Raw genomic sequence first — 14052 nt, 5'->3', positions numbered from 1 at the left:
GATAAGTTCAAATCAAATGCTCAAATAGCACATAAGTACATTCATGAAAATTATTATGGTTATGTTCAAATATATTCTGATGCATCGAAAAATATGGAAGACAAAGTAGGTGTGGCATTTAGTATCCCAGAATTTAATGTGAAAGTCAGTAAAAGAATCACAGATAATTTGTCAATTTACACTGGTGAAATTATTGCAATTTTACTGGCATTGCAATGGGTGGAGGAACATAAGCCAATGTGGACACTCATATGTTCTGATTCAAGTTCATCTTTAATTACAATTAAAACATGTCATTCAGAGAGCAGAGCAGATATAATGATTGAGATTCTTCAAACAATATATAGGATCCAGATGATGGGAATTTCTGTAGCTTTCTGTTGGGTACCAGCGCATGTGGGAGTAAAAGGGAATGAGTTAGCAGATGAAAATGCAAAGGAAGCAACAAAGAAAGTAGACATAGATATGCAGATAAAGTATGGTAAGAGTGAAATGAAGTGTGTAATCAAGCAACATGTGAAGAATAGATGGCAGAAATATTGGGAAGAAGAAAGAACAGGGAGATGGTTGTATAGCGTTCAAAGAATTGTTGGTAAGTACAGAGTAACAGGAAGAAATAGACGTGAGGAAACTGTAATCTCAAGGCTTAGATTTGGCCATACTGCTCTTAATAGCAGTTTAAAGAGAATGGGGAGGCATGAAACTGGAAAATGTGAATATTGTAATATGGAGGAAAATGTAGAGCATGTTATAATGAAGTGTCCAAGATACGGAAAAGGAAAGAAAGATACTGATTGATGTCCTCAAGGAAAATAAAGAAAATCTTAATTTGATGAACATTTTGGGGAATAAATCAGGGGATAAAAACTTAAAATTTTTAATGCGTTATTTAAAGGACAGTGGATTATGTAATAGAATTTAGTGAAGAGTACGGTCCTGATCAGTAGGTGGCGGTAATGCACCTAAAAGTTGTATGCCATCCGCCATTAAACACCAAGAAGAAGAAGAAGAAGAAGAAGAAGAAGAAGAAGAAGATAACTTTACAGCTGTAAAGATCCTATTTACTTCCGATTGTATTTTTACGCCAGAAGAAACGTGAATAGTACCCTGTTCACTTTAGGGTTATGTAGCCGTTTTCGCCTCTTCATAGCGACCTTATGTGGTGTGAATCATGGAGACAACTCCGATAAAACTGACACCAGCTAATGAAAATACACCAAATACATCTCAGACTTCTTCTTCAAGCAGGTCAAGCGCTAACAAGGTACATCTTATTGCCTTTTTGATAGCTAATATTTTCAGATGATGCTTAACATTAGCAAAGAGTAACGTTAGATACACCACGTTCAAAAATGGAAAGGCCTTGTTTTTCACAAAAACATAATCACTGTCTAGAATCACACGAGCATTGTTAATATTTTGTTGACATTTTTCCTTTAGCCCATGAGTTCCTCACTGAAGGAGAAGTTAAAAAGATCACGCCACTCATTCAGATCCCCCCTCAGTGTGGTTAAACGCCTTAAAATAGAAGATGACAGTCAACCACAGACCTCACAACCGGGAGACAGAGAGGCCGATACTGATGTCCATCGGAATGATATGAGGGAGCAAAGAGACTGTTCACATCACACAGCTGAGCCTGCACAAAAGCACTTGATTCAGCAATGTGAAGAGCTAAGAAAAGCAGTGAAGGAGAAATCAGAAACCTTGCGAAGATTAAAGATGGCCAAGATGTATAGAACAAAGGTAAACATCTATTTCTAAGTCAAGTATTGCCAAAGGATGATGTTCTAGGAGTTTTTCTTTCTTTGCTTTGTCTTTTCTCATAGAATGACCTGACCCAGCTACAGAGACTCATAGACAAATGGAGATCCTGTGCTCAGTCTGTGCTGTGTGAATTACAGAGTGAATTACCCTCAGAGGGAAAACAAGTCAGTCTTTCTCAGCTTATAGACAGTTTGGGGTTAGATGACAAGATACTGCACTTTGACAGGACAGAGGAAGACTTCACAGACAACTGAAATTCATTGTATTGGATTCTTTTATTGATTATATGTAAATGGGTTGTAAGAAGCCTTTTCAGAAAAGGTTGTTCATCAGTACATTCAGATTATATGTGGAACCGATAAAAGACATTGTGAATTTTGTTAGGTTTATTAAACTTTCTTGTTATTTATTACACATTTTTCTTGTGTTCTCATGTCACATCTATGTATTTGAATAATTAAAAATTTCAACCAAAAGCTGTTATAATAAATCTCATTTATGTATCCGGAATCAGTTGTAGTTTAGTTGAGAAAGAGATGGGAAGTTCTTCATACGCAGCTTCTCAACCTCCGTTTGCAGTGTGAGTATCTCTTCAGATTGTGCTCCAGCTATGTTCAACAGCTTCTTTCTCAAGATGATGTCTTGGTAGTTCTTCTCTGCCTCTGTCTCCTGGTTATCTCCCATTGCTGGATAACAACATTTTGTGAATAAGTAAATATAAATGAAAGTTATTGGGCCTTATTCATGAACCCTCAGCAGAATGTAAATTACAAAACATACTGTTTTTATTATTATTATTTATTTAAAAATCATGTAATTCAATGGTTCAGTTTACCCTGCTGTTCAAAAGGTTTTTTAACATTTAAAAAAGTCTCTTATGCTCACCAAGGCTGCATTTATTTGATCAGTAATACTGTGAAATATTATTAGAATTTAAATATTACTTTTCTATTTGAATATATTTTAAAATGTATTTTTTTCCTGTTGTGGTGAAACTGAACTTTCAGCAGAACCGTTACTTCAGTCTTTAGCCACACATGATTGTTCATAAATCATTCTAATATTCTGATGTGGTGCTTAAGAAACATTTTTTATATTGTCAATGTTCAAAGCAAATGCGCTGCTTACTATTATTGTGGAAACTGTGATAGTGTTTTTTCCCCTAGGAATCTTTGATGAATAGAAAGTTAAAGAAATAAGCATTTATTTCTTGAGACAGTGATTCATGCTTTTGTGTCCTCTAGGCTTGATTACTGCAACTCATTGTACCTGGGTGTTGTATGTTATTATTATTTTTATTTAAGAAAATATGTAGTTGTTTAATTGTATACACTTAATTATTGTCCTAGCCAACTCCTAACCTTAAACATACCCGTTGGTAACTCTCTTAAAATATATAAACGAATTTATTTCAGTATATTCTATATATATATATATATATATGCACCACAGCACAGCACTTCACATGAACATGTTTTCTGCCCGAGTCCTGTCGGATTGCATTGGCTGTGGGGATGAAGACCACAATTCCCATGATTCCACACTCAGTCACAGGGTCATCAAACTACTCCCCTCCAGCTGCGAAAATTACATAATGTGCCTTTAAGGCCCTCAGTTAGGTTGATGCTGACCATGCCCAAGGTCCCGTTTGTTAAAAGTTAAAAGGTGATTTTTCAGTGGCTGCACCATGCCTATGCAACAAATTTTTTTGTTTTTTTTTGTTAGTCTTATGTGTTGTTTTTTTTTGCTAGTATTTATGTGCAGCACTTTGGTCAGCTTTGGCTGTTTTTAAATATGCATTAGAAATAAATGTGCTGTGCCTGGCCTTGCATTGCCTTATTTGAAATATAAATCTTATACGCCCCTCCAGCTGCGAAAATTACATAATGTGCCTTTAAGGCCCTCAGTTAGGTTGATGCTGACCATGCCCAAGGTCCCGTTTGTTAAAAGTTAAAAGGTGATTTTTCAGTGGCTGCACCATGCCTATGCAACAAATTTTTTTGTTTTTTTTTGTTAGTCTTATGTGTTGTTTTATTTTGCTAGTATTTATGTGCAGCACTTTGGTCAGCTTTGGCTGTTTTTAAATATGCATTAGAAATAAATGTGCTGTGCCTGGCCTTGCATTGCCTTATTTGAAATATAAATCTTGTGTAACATTTTAAATGTCTTTACTGTCACTTTTGATCAGGTTAATGTGTCGTTGCTTAATAATAATATGTACAATATGTATAATATGTACATCAGTTTATATTTACTGAAACCCTATAAAGAAAAAATGTTACATTGTCCTCGTTTGTAAGTCGCTTTGGATAAAAGCGTCTGCTAAATGACTAAATGTAAAAGTATTAATTACTTTAAAAAAAATATTTTTTAAACAGTAGTGTAGCCCTGTGTAAGAATGCATTAATGAATGATTAACATAGAAATCTCTCCTCACGTTTCATGAATAAGGCCCATTGTTCTCTAAACTACAAAGTAGTCTATTTTTGCTAAAAAAAACTAATTGCTTCTTTAATGGGACAAGATATAAAGTCAGTTACCAACAGCCTCGTAAATATTTCTTCTCTCTGCAACAGTTATCTCCATGTCAGCCACTTTCAAGTCGAGGGCTGTGCTCTTCTCTTGCATTTGCACACCTTGTCTGTCCAGGTGCTTTATCTGTTTCTTGCAAGCCTCAACTTTCTTTTGATGAGTCTGGGCAAATAGTGAAACAAACCAAACTTTTATATCAAGTCAATTAATTTGATTCATGTAATCATCCAGATTGAATTTACAACAAAGGAACACCTGTGCTGAGAAATATGCGTCTGGAAAAGTTACTCTGTGCCTAATATCTTTGCTATGCACTTAAACAGTTATGAGCAAGTTTACCGTTTTCTGTAAATCAAGGGTCGTCTCCAGAGTTGTGAGCTGCTTTGACACCCTGTTGTCATTACTGGTTTCGTTTAGGTACTGATGTGAGAAAAACACAAAGAAAGAAATATTTGTAATTGCAATAATATTTCATTCAATTTCACTTTGAAGCAAAGACAAAGGTAGTCCTGAGCCATAGTATCTTCTTATCTTAAATCGGTTAAATCATCCTTTTTCAATTTTCATTAGCTTACTTTGTCAATCTTATACCTGTAAGGTAAAAGACACTAAATGAATGAAGATTATTTCAAGCAATATTACTTTAAATGAAAGACTACAGATAAAATCTATACAGTACATACATCTTGAATCTCCTGAGTGATGCGCAGGGTCTGTATGTCTCTTGCTTTATTGCTGAGATCCTCCAGCTGCATTCTCATTCTCCTGTGATCCCACTCCTGCTGTATGATTCCTTTGCGGAAGTCTTTACACTCCACCATGCTGGCGATCTTCTGATCTCCTAAAGCCTGACAGATAAGAATGTAATAGATAAGTTATTTGATCATTCAAGTCAAATTAACCTCAAATTGAGAATACAGTATTTAAATAAAAACAATAACTGAAACTCTCGTGATAAAATATGATCAAAAATGCCATTGTGTTTGATCAATAGTTTTTATTTGTTGAAATAGTCTAAATTTCATTTAATCAACTATTGGTCTTTATGTGTCAATTTACGCACTTCATTTATTTCTAGTACAAACTGCCATTGATGATGATTGTCCAGATTTCGTTTTGTGCTTAGTTTCTGGTTAATGCACAGAAACAATCAGCAATATTAAAATGGATGCGCACTGATTATGAGTAAGACCATAATGATTTATAGTGTGAGCAAAATTGAAATGAAGAGAAAGATGAGTAATTCTGTGTACCCTGATGGCGCTGTTGAGGTCCTCAGTTACTTTGCGATGTATTAGCAAAGCATTAGTAAAATCAGCAATGAAGTCTCCAGCCTCCACCTCCACCTGACCTTGCTGTAGAACGATCTGCACCATACTGTCTAGTCGAAACCTCATCTTTTCTTCACAGATGCTAGGACAATAATAATAATGGTCATGGATACACGATAACATCCTATACCCAGTGCGCTTTCATTTTTATAACCAACTGTTTCCTCACCTATTGAGTTCATCAATCAGATTTTTTATTTCAAGCTGAGCTTTCTCGTCCTCATCTGTTCTCCTCTGAAGAAAAGCCTGCATCTCCGCCAGGGTCAATGCTTTTAGTTTGACCTACAGGAGTCAACGTTACAAGGCAATTTTGGATTTTGACGAACATGGCTACAAGATGTGATTTGGGTGACTTCTAGCACATTTGTGCTCTCTCTACCCATTCTCACCTTTTGTTCACTTTCCACTTTGGCCCGTCTGGCCAGGCAAAACCTCTCCCACACAAACGGATCTAATCCTTCCGGCATGTTCTCTGGTGCGTCCAATTCTTCCATGGCCTTCATCATCAGAGACAGTCCATCAGATGGTGCAGTTCCCAATAGTGCTCCCTCTTTAAACTGGTTATTTTCAGTCTGTGTTTTTATCCTCTGGACCCTGTTAAACAACACCATCACTGTTTTCAAAGGTAACTAGTCAGACAATCACATGTCTTATGCACGTGTCTTATGAAGTTGTAACTCCTCTGAAATAATACCTTGGTCTGCGTTTGTAAAGCTTATAGAGCTGGTCAATTATTTGTCCTGGAACGTCAAAAAACTCTTTGCGAAATCCTTTGTCAAGAAGCTTAAAAAAATGCAAATTATTTATTAAATTATACTTTCTTGGTGAGAACATTATGGATTTGTATATGCAAACATGTTCATAATCTTACTTTGTCCTCAGTCCCTGTGATATCATACTCCTCTCTAAACTCATCAACAGTCTCCTTGTGTTTTTTCAATTCCTCCCCAATTTCATTCTAACAGGAAAGAGAAGTGATTCATACACTTCAACATGTGCAAAACAATCAGTCTCACAGGAACGGATTAGCGTGCCACACAAGTTTGTTCTTGCATGAAATTTTTGTCTCATCATCAGGAACATTATAATTGTCTCGTGTTATAACTACCAATTTATCACGTTATATAGAGTTACTGTGAACAGACAACAGCAAGGCTGAAAAAAAGATAAAAGATAGAATATCTATAGATCACCTTTACAATTCGTGCCTTTTCAAGTTTAAGACTCATCTGTTTCTCTCTGCTTAGGATCTCTTCTTCGGTTTGAATGGAGTGAACCAGATTTGTAATCTTGAGCTCCTCCTGAAAGATAAAAACTCACAATCTATAATCGGAATTTGAATCAGAGTCAGAATGAGCTTTATTGCCAGGTATGTTTACACATACGAGGAATTTGTTTTCATGACAGAAGCTTCCACAGTGCAACAGAATGACAGTGACAAGACAAAACGCAGATAATAAAAGAATAAAAATTGAATAAGTAAATAAGGAATAACAATATACAAATTGATAATATTGTACCTACAGGTATATTACAATAGACAATTTTGTATGTACAGGTATATTATGTGCAATAATAAACCTGTACATACAAATTTGTCTATTGTAATATACCTATAATTATATTACAATATATATATATATATATTGTAATTATATATATTAGTATTAGATGTGCAGTTACTGTTACATAACTACAATTATGTGACTGTACACAAAAGGCCCCTGAATAGGTGACATGAGGTCCAACTGTATCATCTTACTTGGTATATGACCATCTCTGATTTCACTTTCCTCTCAAACAGCTTTGTGAGTTTTTCATCAAACATCTGAGTAGCCTCTTTAATAGAAGTCAGCAGTTTCTTCATTTCTGTCTCTAACGTCTAAAGAAACAGGAAAAGGGGGCCACCATGTTAAAATGATTGGAAATGGAAGGGAGTGATTGATAATAAGAACAGTTCACCCAAATATGCAGATTTGACATTAATAATGCCAAGCACAATTGGTTTTCGCATTTACTGTGACATATTTTAGAGCAGTACATTTTGCTAACAAGACTTTGTGATGTCTGTTTCTCACAAAAAAAGTTATTGGATGGTATCAGATGATTTGTAATACAGTATATGCGTTGAAAGACCACTTTGGTGTCTTTGTTTTCATTTTTGAAGCCTGACAGTTAAAACCTATAGAATTTTGGATGAAGTATCCCTGTAAGGTGTTATCAAAGTCATACTTTTCTGTATTTCTCTTTCTCCTCACTGAGCTCCTTTGCTTTTTTCTCAAACTCTTTGAAGCTCTTTCTCTCTTCTTCTGTCCACTGTACCTCAGGTCTAGACATGAACTCAGGCTGAGGTACTTCCTGTAAGATAAGCATATTTTGAATGTTACTTTGCCCTGCCTTTATCTTATTTTTGGTAAGTAAGTTTATGCATTCCAGTAAGATTCATTCTGCTCACCATCCTCAGCACATCCTCTTTTTTAAGCTCCAGAACTCCACCCATCATGACACTGAGCGCTTGATCTCTCATGTTGTCAGACTGCATTGAAAATGCAGAACAGTTGTTGTCATCTACAGCATGAGACAAACTGATATATCTATGTTACAGTTTCTGCCTATATAAGACAGCTTTCATATTTCAGTTTAATGCATTATATATACTACACTACTTTTTAAAAGTTCAAAAGTCTCTTATTCTCACCAAGTCTGCATTTATTTGATCAAAATAAATTGCTAAATATCATTACAATTTAAAATAACGTTTTTCTATTTTAATATATTTTAAAATGTAACATATTTCTGTGATGGCAAAGCTACATTTTCAGCAGCCAGTCAGTGTCCAATTATCCTTCTGAAATAATTCTAATATGCTGATTTGGTGCTCAAGAAGCATTTCTTATTATTATTACATTTGAAAACAGTTGCTTAATGTTATTGTTGATACTGTGATACATAAGATGAATAGAAAGTTCAATATTTTGTAATATAATAAATGTCCCTTTTTGATCAATTGAATGCATTCTTGGTAATAAAAAAGTATATATATATATATATATATATATATATACAAATGAAAAAGTTTATACATTAATGTACACTTTTGTTTAAACGTTTGGTGTAAATCTGGTGTAATTATACATTAATATATAATTAATAGATTAAAAATTCAGTGATTTATGTTAAAATGTGCTGTAAGATGTGTGGTTAAAAGCACATCTGTTGTGAGGTACAGCAATGTTATACCTTGGCTGCAAGTCTTTGCTGTTTATCTTCCTCTCTTAGCTGTTCTTCTTTTTCTTTTTGCTCAGGGGTGAGGTATTTCTCAACCTTGATCTAAAAACACACACACATTTGTCTGTCAGGCCCATAGTTCAAAATAATAAATCAGTGTTTGCCATAATTTGATTACATAATTACAATCAATTAAATGATATAAAAACTGTCAGTTTGAAAGATTACAAATAGGTCTATGTTCAGACTTGTTAGACCAATAAAGGTGAGATAAATCCTGGATTAACCTTAGATTTAAAAAAAAAATCGTATATAGAGACTGGCTGTGTTACCTCGGAGTCAGTCACAGTAAGAGCTCTCTCAGGACACTCATTATCCGTGAGACTAGGCTCCCACAGGGTCTCACTGAGGTCCAGCTCGCTCATAATCTCAGAAATACGCTTGTTCTTCTCTCTAAGACGGTAGATTTCCTGTTCCTTCTGCTTGTAAACTGCCTCAAATTTTTTGTTGAATGTGCTCTTCACTTTGTAGATAACATCCTTCATTAAACAACCATGAAATATATCAAATGAACGGTAGTGGTAGACCATACTGTATGACCCCATTTTCACTGTTTAAACCTTTTCTGTACTCAAAAAGGGATGCCAACACCCAAATGAAACATAAAACATTAAGTTCATGTATCAAAGTATAAACAAGAGAAGTCATCACCTTTAGCAAGGTGATTTGGTTGATTTTCTGCTCTCTGATGTGTAAGTTAAACTGGCTGTAGAGATGAGGATTGACACCTCCATACAGAGCACTCAGACTGCCAGTTAGAGCAGGACTCTCGGTCTTACTGTCCTCTGCCTCTTCTTGCTCTTTGTCTCCAGAGATTGTGTTTAAAATCATCTCTTGAAGCTATGAAGCATATTCATATTATTTGTGTCAAATAAGAGAAACAAGCACTGAATCAAGGTGCGCTACTATATGTTCAGAATCTTTTCTAAGGCTTTGGTTGCTATGGAGGAATCTTTTCCAACAGCTGACTCATTATTGTTTTGGTAACACACTGTACACATACTTGTGAATTTTCCTGTTCAATCTGCCTCATGGTCTCAATCCTTTGAAGCTCTTCGAGTTCTTTTTCAGTGCGTTCCTTCATGGGGTAGTTCTTCACCTCATTTTCTGAATGAAAGGCCTGAGGGCAACAAAACGTACACAAAGACACTGACACTTGACAGCTGTATAGCATTTCTAGTTCCGGGTAAGCCAGGTGAAATCGATGGATGTGGATATTATTACATTTTTTCCCCCTACATAAAATCGACTTTCTTTTTAGACTAGAGACCTTAATGGCTTTGCCTTTGACTTGCATGGAATCCCAGCATTCTTTCTTCAGGATCTCCCTCTGATAGCACTTAGCCAGATTCTCCATCTCGATCTCTTTCTTCACCTTAAGCAACATAAATAAACATCTGAATAAAGTAGGAAAAAACCCTATATAAACTGAAGAGCTTGTTTTTACAGAAGATGTGTAATTAATCTGCTCTTCATCATCTGTAAATAGCCATGTTTACCCTGGTAACTTCCTGTTTTCCCTCGAGCTGCATCCTCTGTTGCTCTTCCACATCTAGGTTAAATTCCTGGTGCCCAAGTTTCTCCATGTCTGGCAGGCTCTCATTCTCTTGCATCATTGCTTTGATCTGGAATGATCCAGAGACAATAAAGATTAACCTTTCAACTTCAAATGTGTTTTAGGTATGGAAACAATAATATGAAAGAGAGGACGATCCTTTCTCTTACTGTGTCACGAAGAACTTTGATGTTTTTTCTTAGGTTCTTTTTGGTCTCTGCATACTGCTGGGTCTCTTCTTGAAGAACCTGTTTGGAAACCACTGGAGTCATGATCTTATTATTAATGTATTATCTTTCAATTATTCTATTTCTCACTCAGATAAGATGCTTGATTTTTGTGGAAACCAATATCATAACAATCTTTCAAAAGTTTGGGATTGGTAAGATTAAAAAAAAAATCTTTTTGAAATAAGTCTCCTTCCAAGACTGTATTTATTTGATCGAAAAATATAGTAAACCAGAAATATTGTGAAATATTTTTACAATTAAAAATAATTGTCTATTTTAATATATTTAAAACAAATGTTAACATATTTCTGTAATGGCAAACAATATTTTCAGCAGCCATTACTCCAGTCTTCAGTGTCACATGATCCTGCAACTGACTGAGCATACTGGTTAGCTGCATTTGTTTTGCCGGCCCCAGAAAGCTTTAACCTGTTAAATTTGAATGCATTGTAAAAACAAAAATGCTTCAGGTCCAGCTTCAAGGGCATTTTTAAACTACCAGAGAGAGAAAATATTGCTATAGATCATAGTAATATTTGTTTGTTTAATATTTTTTGAGAGCCCTGAGCTCACCTGAGCCTGCTGCAGACAAGTGAGCCATCCCTCAGGCCCGAGGTGATGAGGGTCTGACTGTCTGGGGTGAAACAAACAGATCCGACTCCACCCTGCCAACATGAGTGGCACTGCAGCTGCACATACCTGTCCTGCATGTCAAAAGTATGCACATTTACATACTCATCAGATATTTCCTAAATATGTTTCTCCTAGCCCAGTACTCATAAACATGGATGAACTTGTAGAGATTGGTTTTAACAACAATACCATTGTTGAGATCTCACAAATGCGCAGCAGTCCGTCCCTGCCAACTGTTGCTAGCCAGCTTTGATGTGGAGAGAGCTGTAGAAAAGCAGGACTCTGTAAATGGCCCCCTGCCTCCTTCTCTAGGATCAGGTGAACTGCTTCCTGTGCATTAGATGGCTTTACTCCACTCTGCATATCACAGGAGAAGCAGTTAGGAGTAGTGCCAAAAACACAAAATAAAACTGTCATCAGACTATAGGTGTTGTCTCTTCTTATACCACCTCAGGGATACTGAAACTTTGCAAGACTTTTCTCTGTTGGCAGTAACCAAATATCTTGTTTATGGCCAGGACACAAGAGCAGAGAGCGTGAGGGATCTCATATAGGCAGCTGTGCAGGGCATCTTTACACAGACAGCCATAGACATCCACACAACCTGACGAGTCTGTAAGTGGCACAACATTATGAGAAGGAGTGCTGGTATTTTTGAATGTCTATCATTTGTCCTCCTATGTTTTAGAGAAGCTTTCTGCATGCCAGCCTCAATTATGGTGTGTTTTTGTGTTTTCCTGATACCTGTAAGCTGTTGCACAAACAAAGTCAGTAGCAGAAGCACATTTCCCTCATTGATTTCTCTCTCGGTCTTGCTGCATAACACCAGCACTTTAACCTGTTTACTTTCCGTGTGGTACTGAGTGGATAGGTTTACAATGGCACCTGGAGCCTCTGGAAGAAAGTGAAATTACTTTAAACTTTAGGCATAAAATGTAAATATGACACAGTTCAAAAGTTTGGGGTGGTAAGATTTTTGAATGTTTTTTAAAGAACCCTCTTAATCACCAATTATTTTATCATGTGATCAAAAATATAGTAAAACAGTAACATAGTGAAATATTATTAAAATCAAGAACCTTTTAATTATTATCAGTGCTGCTTTTTTGTGGAATTCATGATATATTTTTTTCAGGATTCTTTGATAAATCAATTCAATAGAACAGAATTTATTTGAAATAGAAATTTCTTTAATGTCACCTTTTGATCAATTTAAAGTATCCTCGTTGAATAAAAGTAAGCATTTATTTAAAAAAGAAAATAGAGAGAATTGAATAGTAATGTCATTCTGAGATTTACCAATCCATCCAATAATTTCAAATCCTTTTGATGGCCTTGCGTCCAGCACAAACATGCGTGAGTCTGATGCTCCTGTGATTAAGAAGTTGCCACCTTGATCAAACCTGTTAAACAAATATAACATACAGTATTCTCAACATTCAGTTCACAATGCCCCAATTCACAAGAAATATGATAGCAAATAATCACAGTGCTGTGAAACTCACACCAAATGGTCTACAGGAACATGGCAGAGATGAACTCTGTGAACTAGTCTGGGTTTTTGTTTTGTGGTCATTTCCACAAACAGAACGTCTCCAGTGGCTGTTCCTACAACAACATACTGTGCTATGGGGCAGCATGCCACACTGGTTACCTGAAGTAAAGTCATATCAAATAACACAGATTTAAGTAGAGCAAACTTATTCACCTGATTTGGGAAAAATTATTACTGTGAGGTCGTACAGAATCCCTAATTATAGCACTAACATGTATTTGCAGAGAGATGGAGCCCATGCAAAGTCCATCATCCAGGGCCCACAGCTGTACGTCTCCTGCTTCTCTGACTGACTGCAACAATGAAGATACAGATGTCTTATTATTTTCAATAATATATATATTGTATTTTAATATTTATATTGTAATACTATACTATTATATGTATCAGTATATTTATTGTGATTAATTAACCAATTGACACCACATGTTCTTTTACCAAACAAATGCTTCTGTCAGTGTATAATGGAGCAACAGCCACAAAATCTCCACAGAGTACATCCAGAACTTTGACAATGTTATCATTCAGTAGTGGTTTCAATCTGTAAACACAGCCCTATGAAGCAAAACCGAAATGTATTAACTATGTTTCTCAGCATTGTCTTTATTGTATTGTGTTGCATTATAAGAATTTTGTGAGTTTTTATCATGACATTTTTAAATAAAATATTAATTAGATATTATATTCATATAATGTATATTATAACAGAACTATTTTTGCATTCATATTATTTTAACACGAATCATAAAAAATACACCAACATCATAAAATATAAACACTTACTGTATTAGAAACTATCAGCAGTGTCTCACCATCGGGGGGAAAGCATATAGACGAGGCTGCCTCCTCCAAAGCCCCACCCTCTGAGCGTGCGTCTGTTTCCATAGCAACCCATAGCAACCCATAGCACGCGGACTCGAGTAACAAACATTTCATGTTGATTATAGTATCAATTATATTCATTTTATTTGTTTTAAGTTTATGCTACACATAAGAAACATAATATATTATGTTATAATATTATCATCATAATATTATATGATAATAATATAATAATAATATTATAAACCTTTATAAATATACATCATATAATAACATATCGTACACATCATATATGTATGGTACCTATAACACATCGTACATATATTACCAAAGAAATTA

At 35.4% G+C, this 14052-nt stretch overlaps 2 protein-coding genes across 2 annotated transcripts; one reads left to right on the top strand and one right to left on the bottom strand.

Moving 5' to 3' along the window:
• Window positions 1-997: 997 nt before the first annotated feature.
• Window positions 998-2150, top strand: LOC107601867 (swi5-dependent recombination DNA repair protein 1 homolog). The gene is made up of 3 exons (XM_016294199.1): window positions 998-1264; window positions 1441-1746; window positions 1830-2150. The coding sequence occupies exons 1-3, from the start codon at window positions 1172-1174 to the stop codon at window positions 2019-2021; spliced, it is 591 nt and encodes a 196-aa protein (XP_016149685.1). The 5' UTR covers window positions 998-1171; the 3' UTR covers window positions 2022-2150.
• Window positions 2151-2267: 117 nt separating this feature from the next.
• LOC107601792 (cilia- and flagella-associated protein 43-like) lies at window positions 2268-13776 on the bottom strand. Its single transcript, XM_016294087.1, has 30 exons — window positions 13675-13776; window positions 13330-13446; window positions 13104-13184; window positions 12842-12990; window positions 12636-12739; window positions 12081-12230; window positions 11786-11949; window positions 11526-11693; window positions 11277-11407; window positions 11078-11132; window positions 10644-10721; window positions 10418-10543; window positions 10189-10293; window positions 9922-10038; window positions 9570-9758; window positions 9191-9397; window positions 8871-8960; window positions 8086-8166; window positions 7863-7988; window positions 7393-7512; window positions 6824-6931; window positions 6502-6588; window positions 6325-6413; window positions 6020-6224; window positions 5800-5912; window positions 5553-5712; window positions 4983-5147; window positions 4639-4719; window positions 4308-4461; window positions 2268-2453 (listed from the first exon to the last, which is right to left on the bottom strand). The coding sequence occupies exons 1-30, from the start codon at window positions 13774-13776 to the stop codon at window positions 2278-2280; spliced, it is 3798 nt and encodes a 1265-aa protein (XP_016149573.1). The 3' UTR covers window positions 2268-2277.
• Window positions 13777-14052: the final 276 nt, after the last annotated feature.

This window comes from Sinocyclocheilus grahami, unplaced genomic scaffold (assembly GCF_001515645.1).
Source record: "Sinocyclocheilus grahami isolate Dianchi unplaced genomic scaffold, SAMN03320097.WGS_v1.1 scaffold313.1, whole genome shotgun sequence".
In the NCBI taxonomy this organism is placed as follows: Eukaryota; Metazoa; Chordata; class Actinopteri; order Cypriniformes; family Cyprinidae; genus Sinocyclocheilus; species Sinocyclocheilus grahami.
Note: the sequence above shows the minus strand (reverse complement) of the source record. Positions and strands in the feature narration are given on the sequence as shown.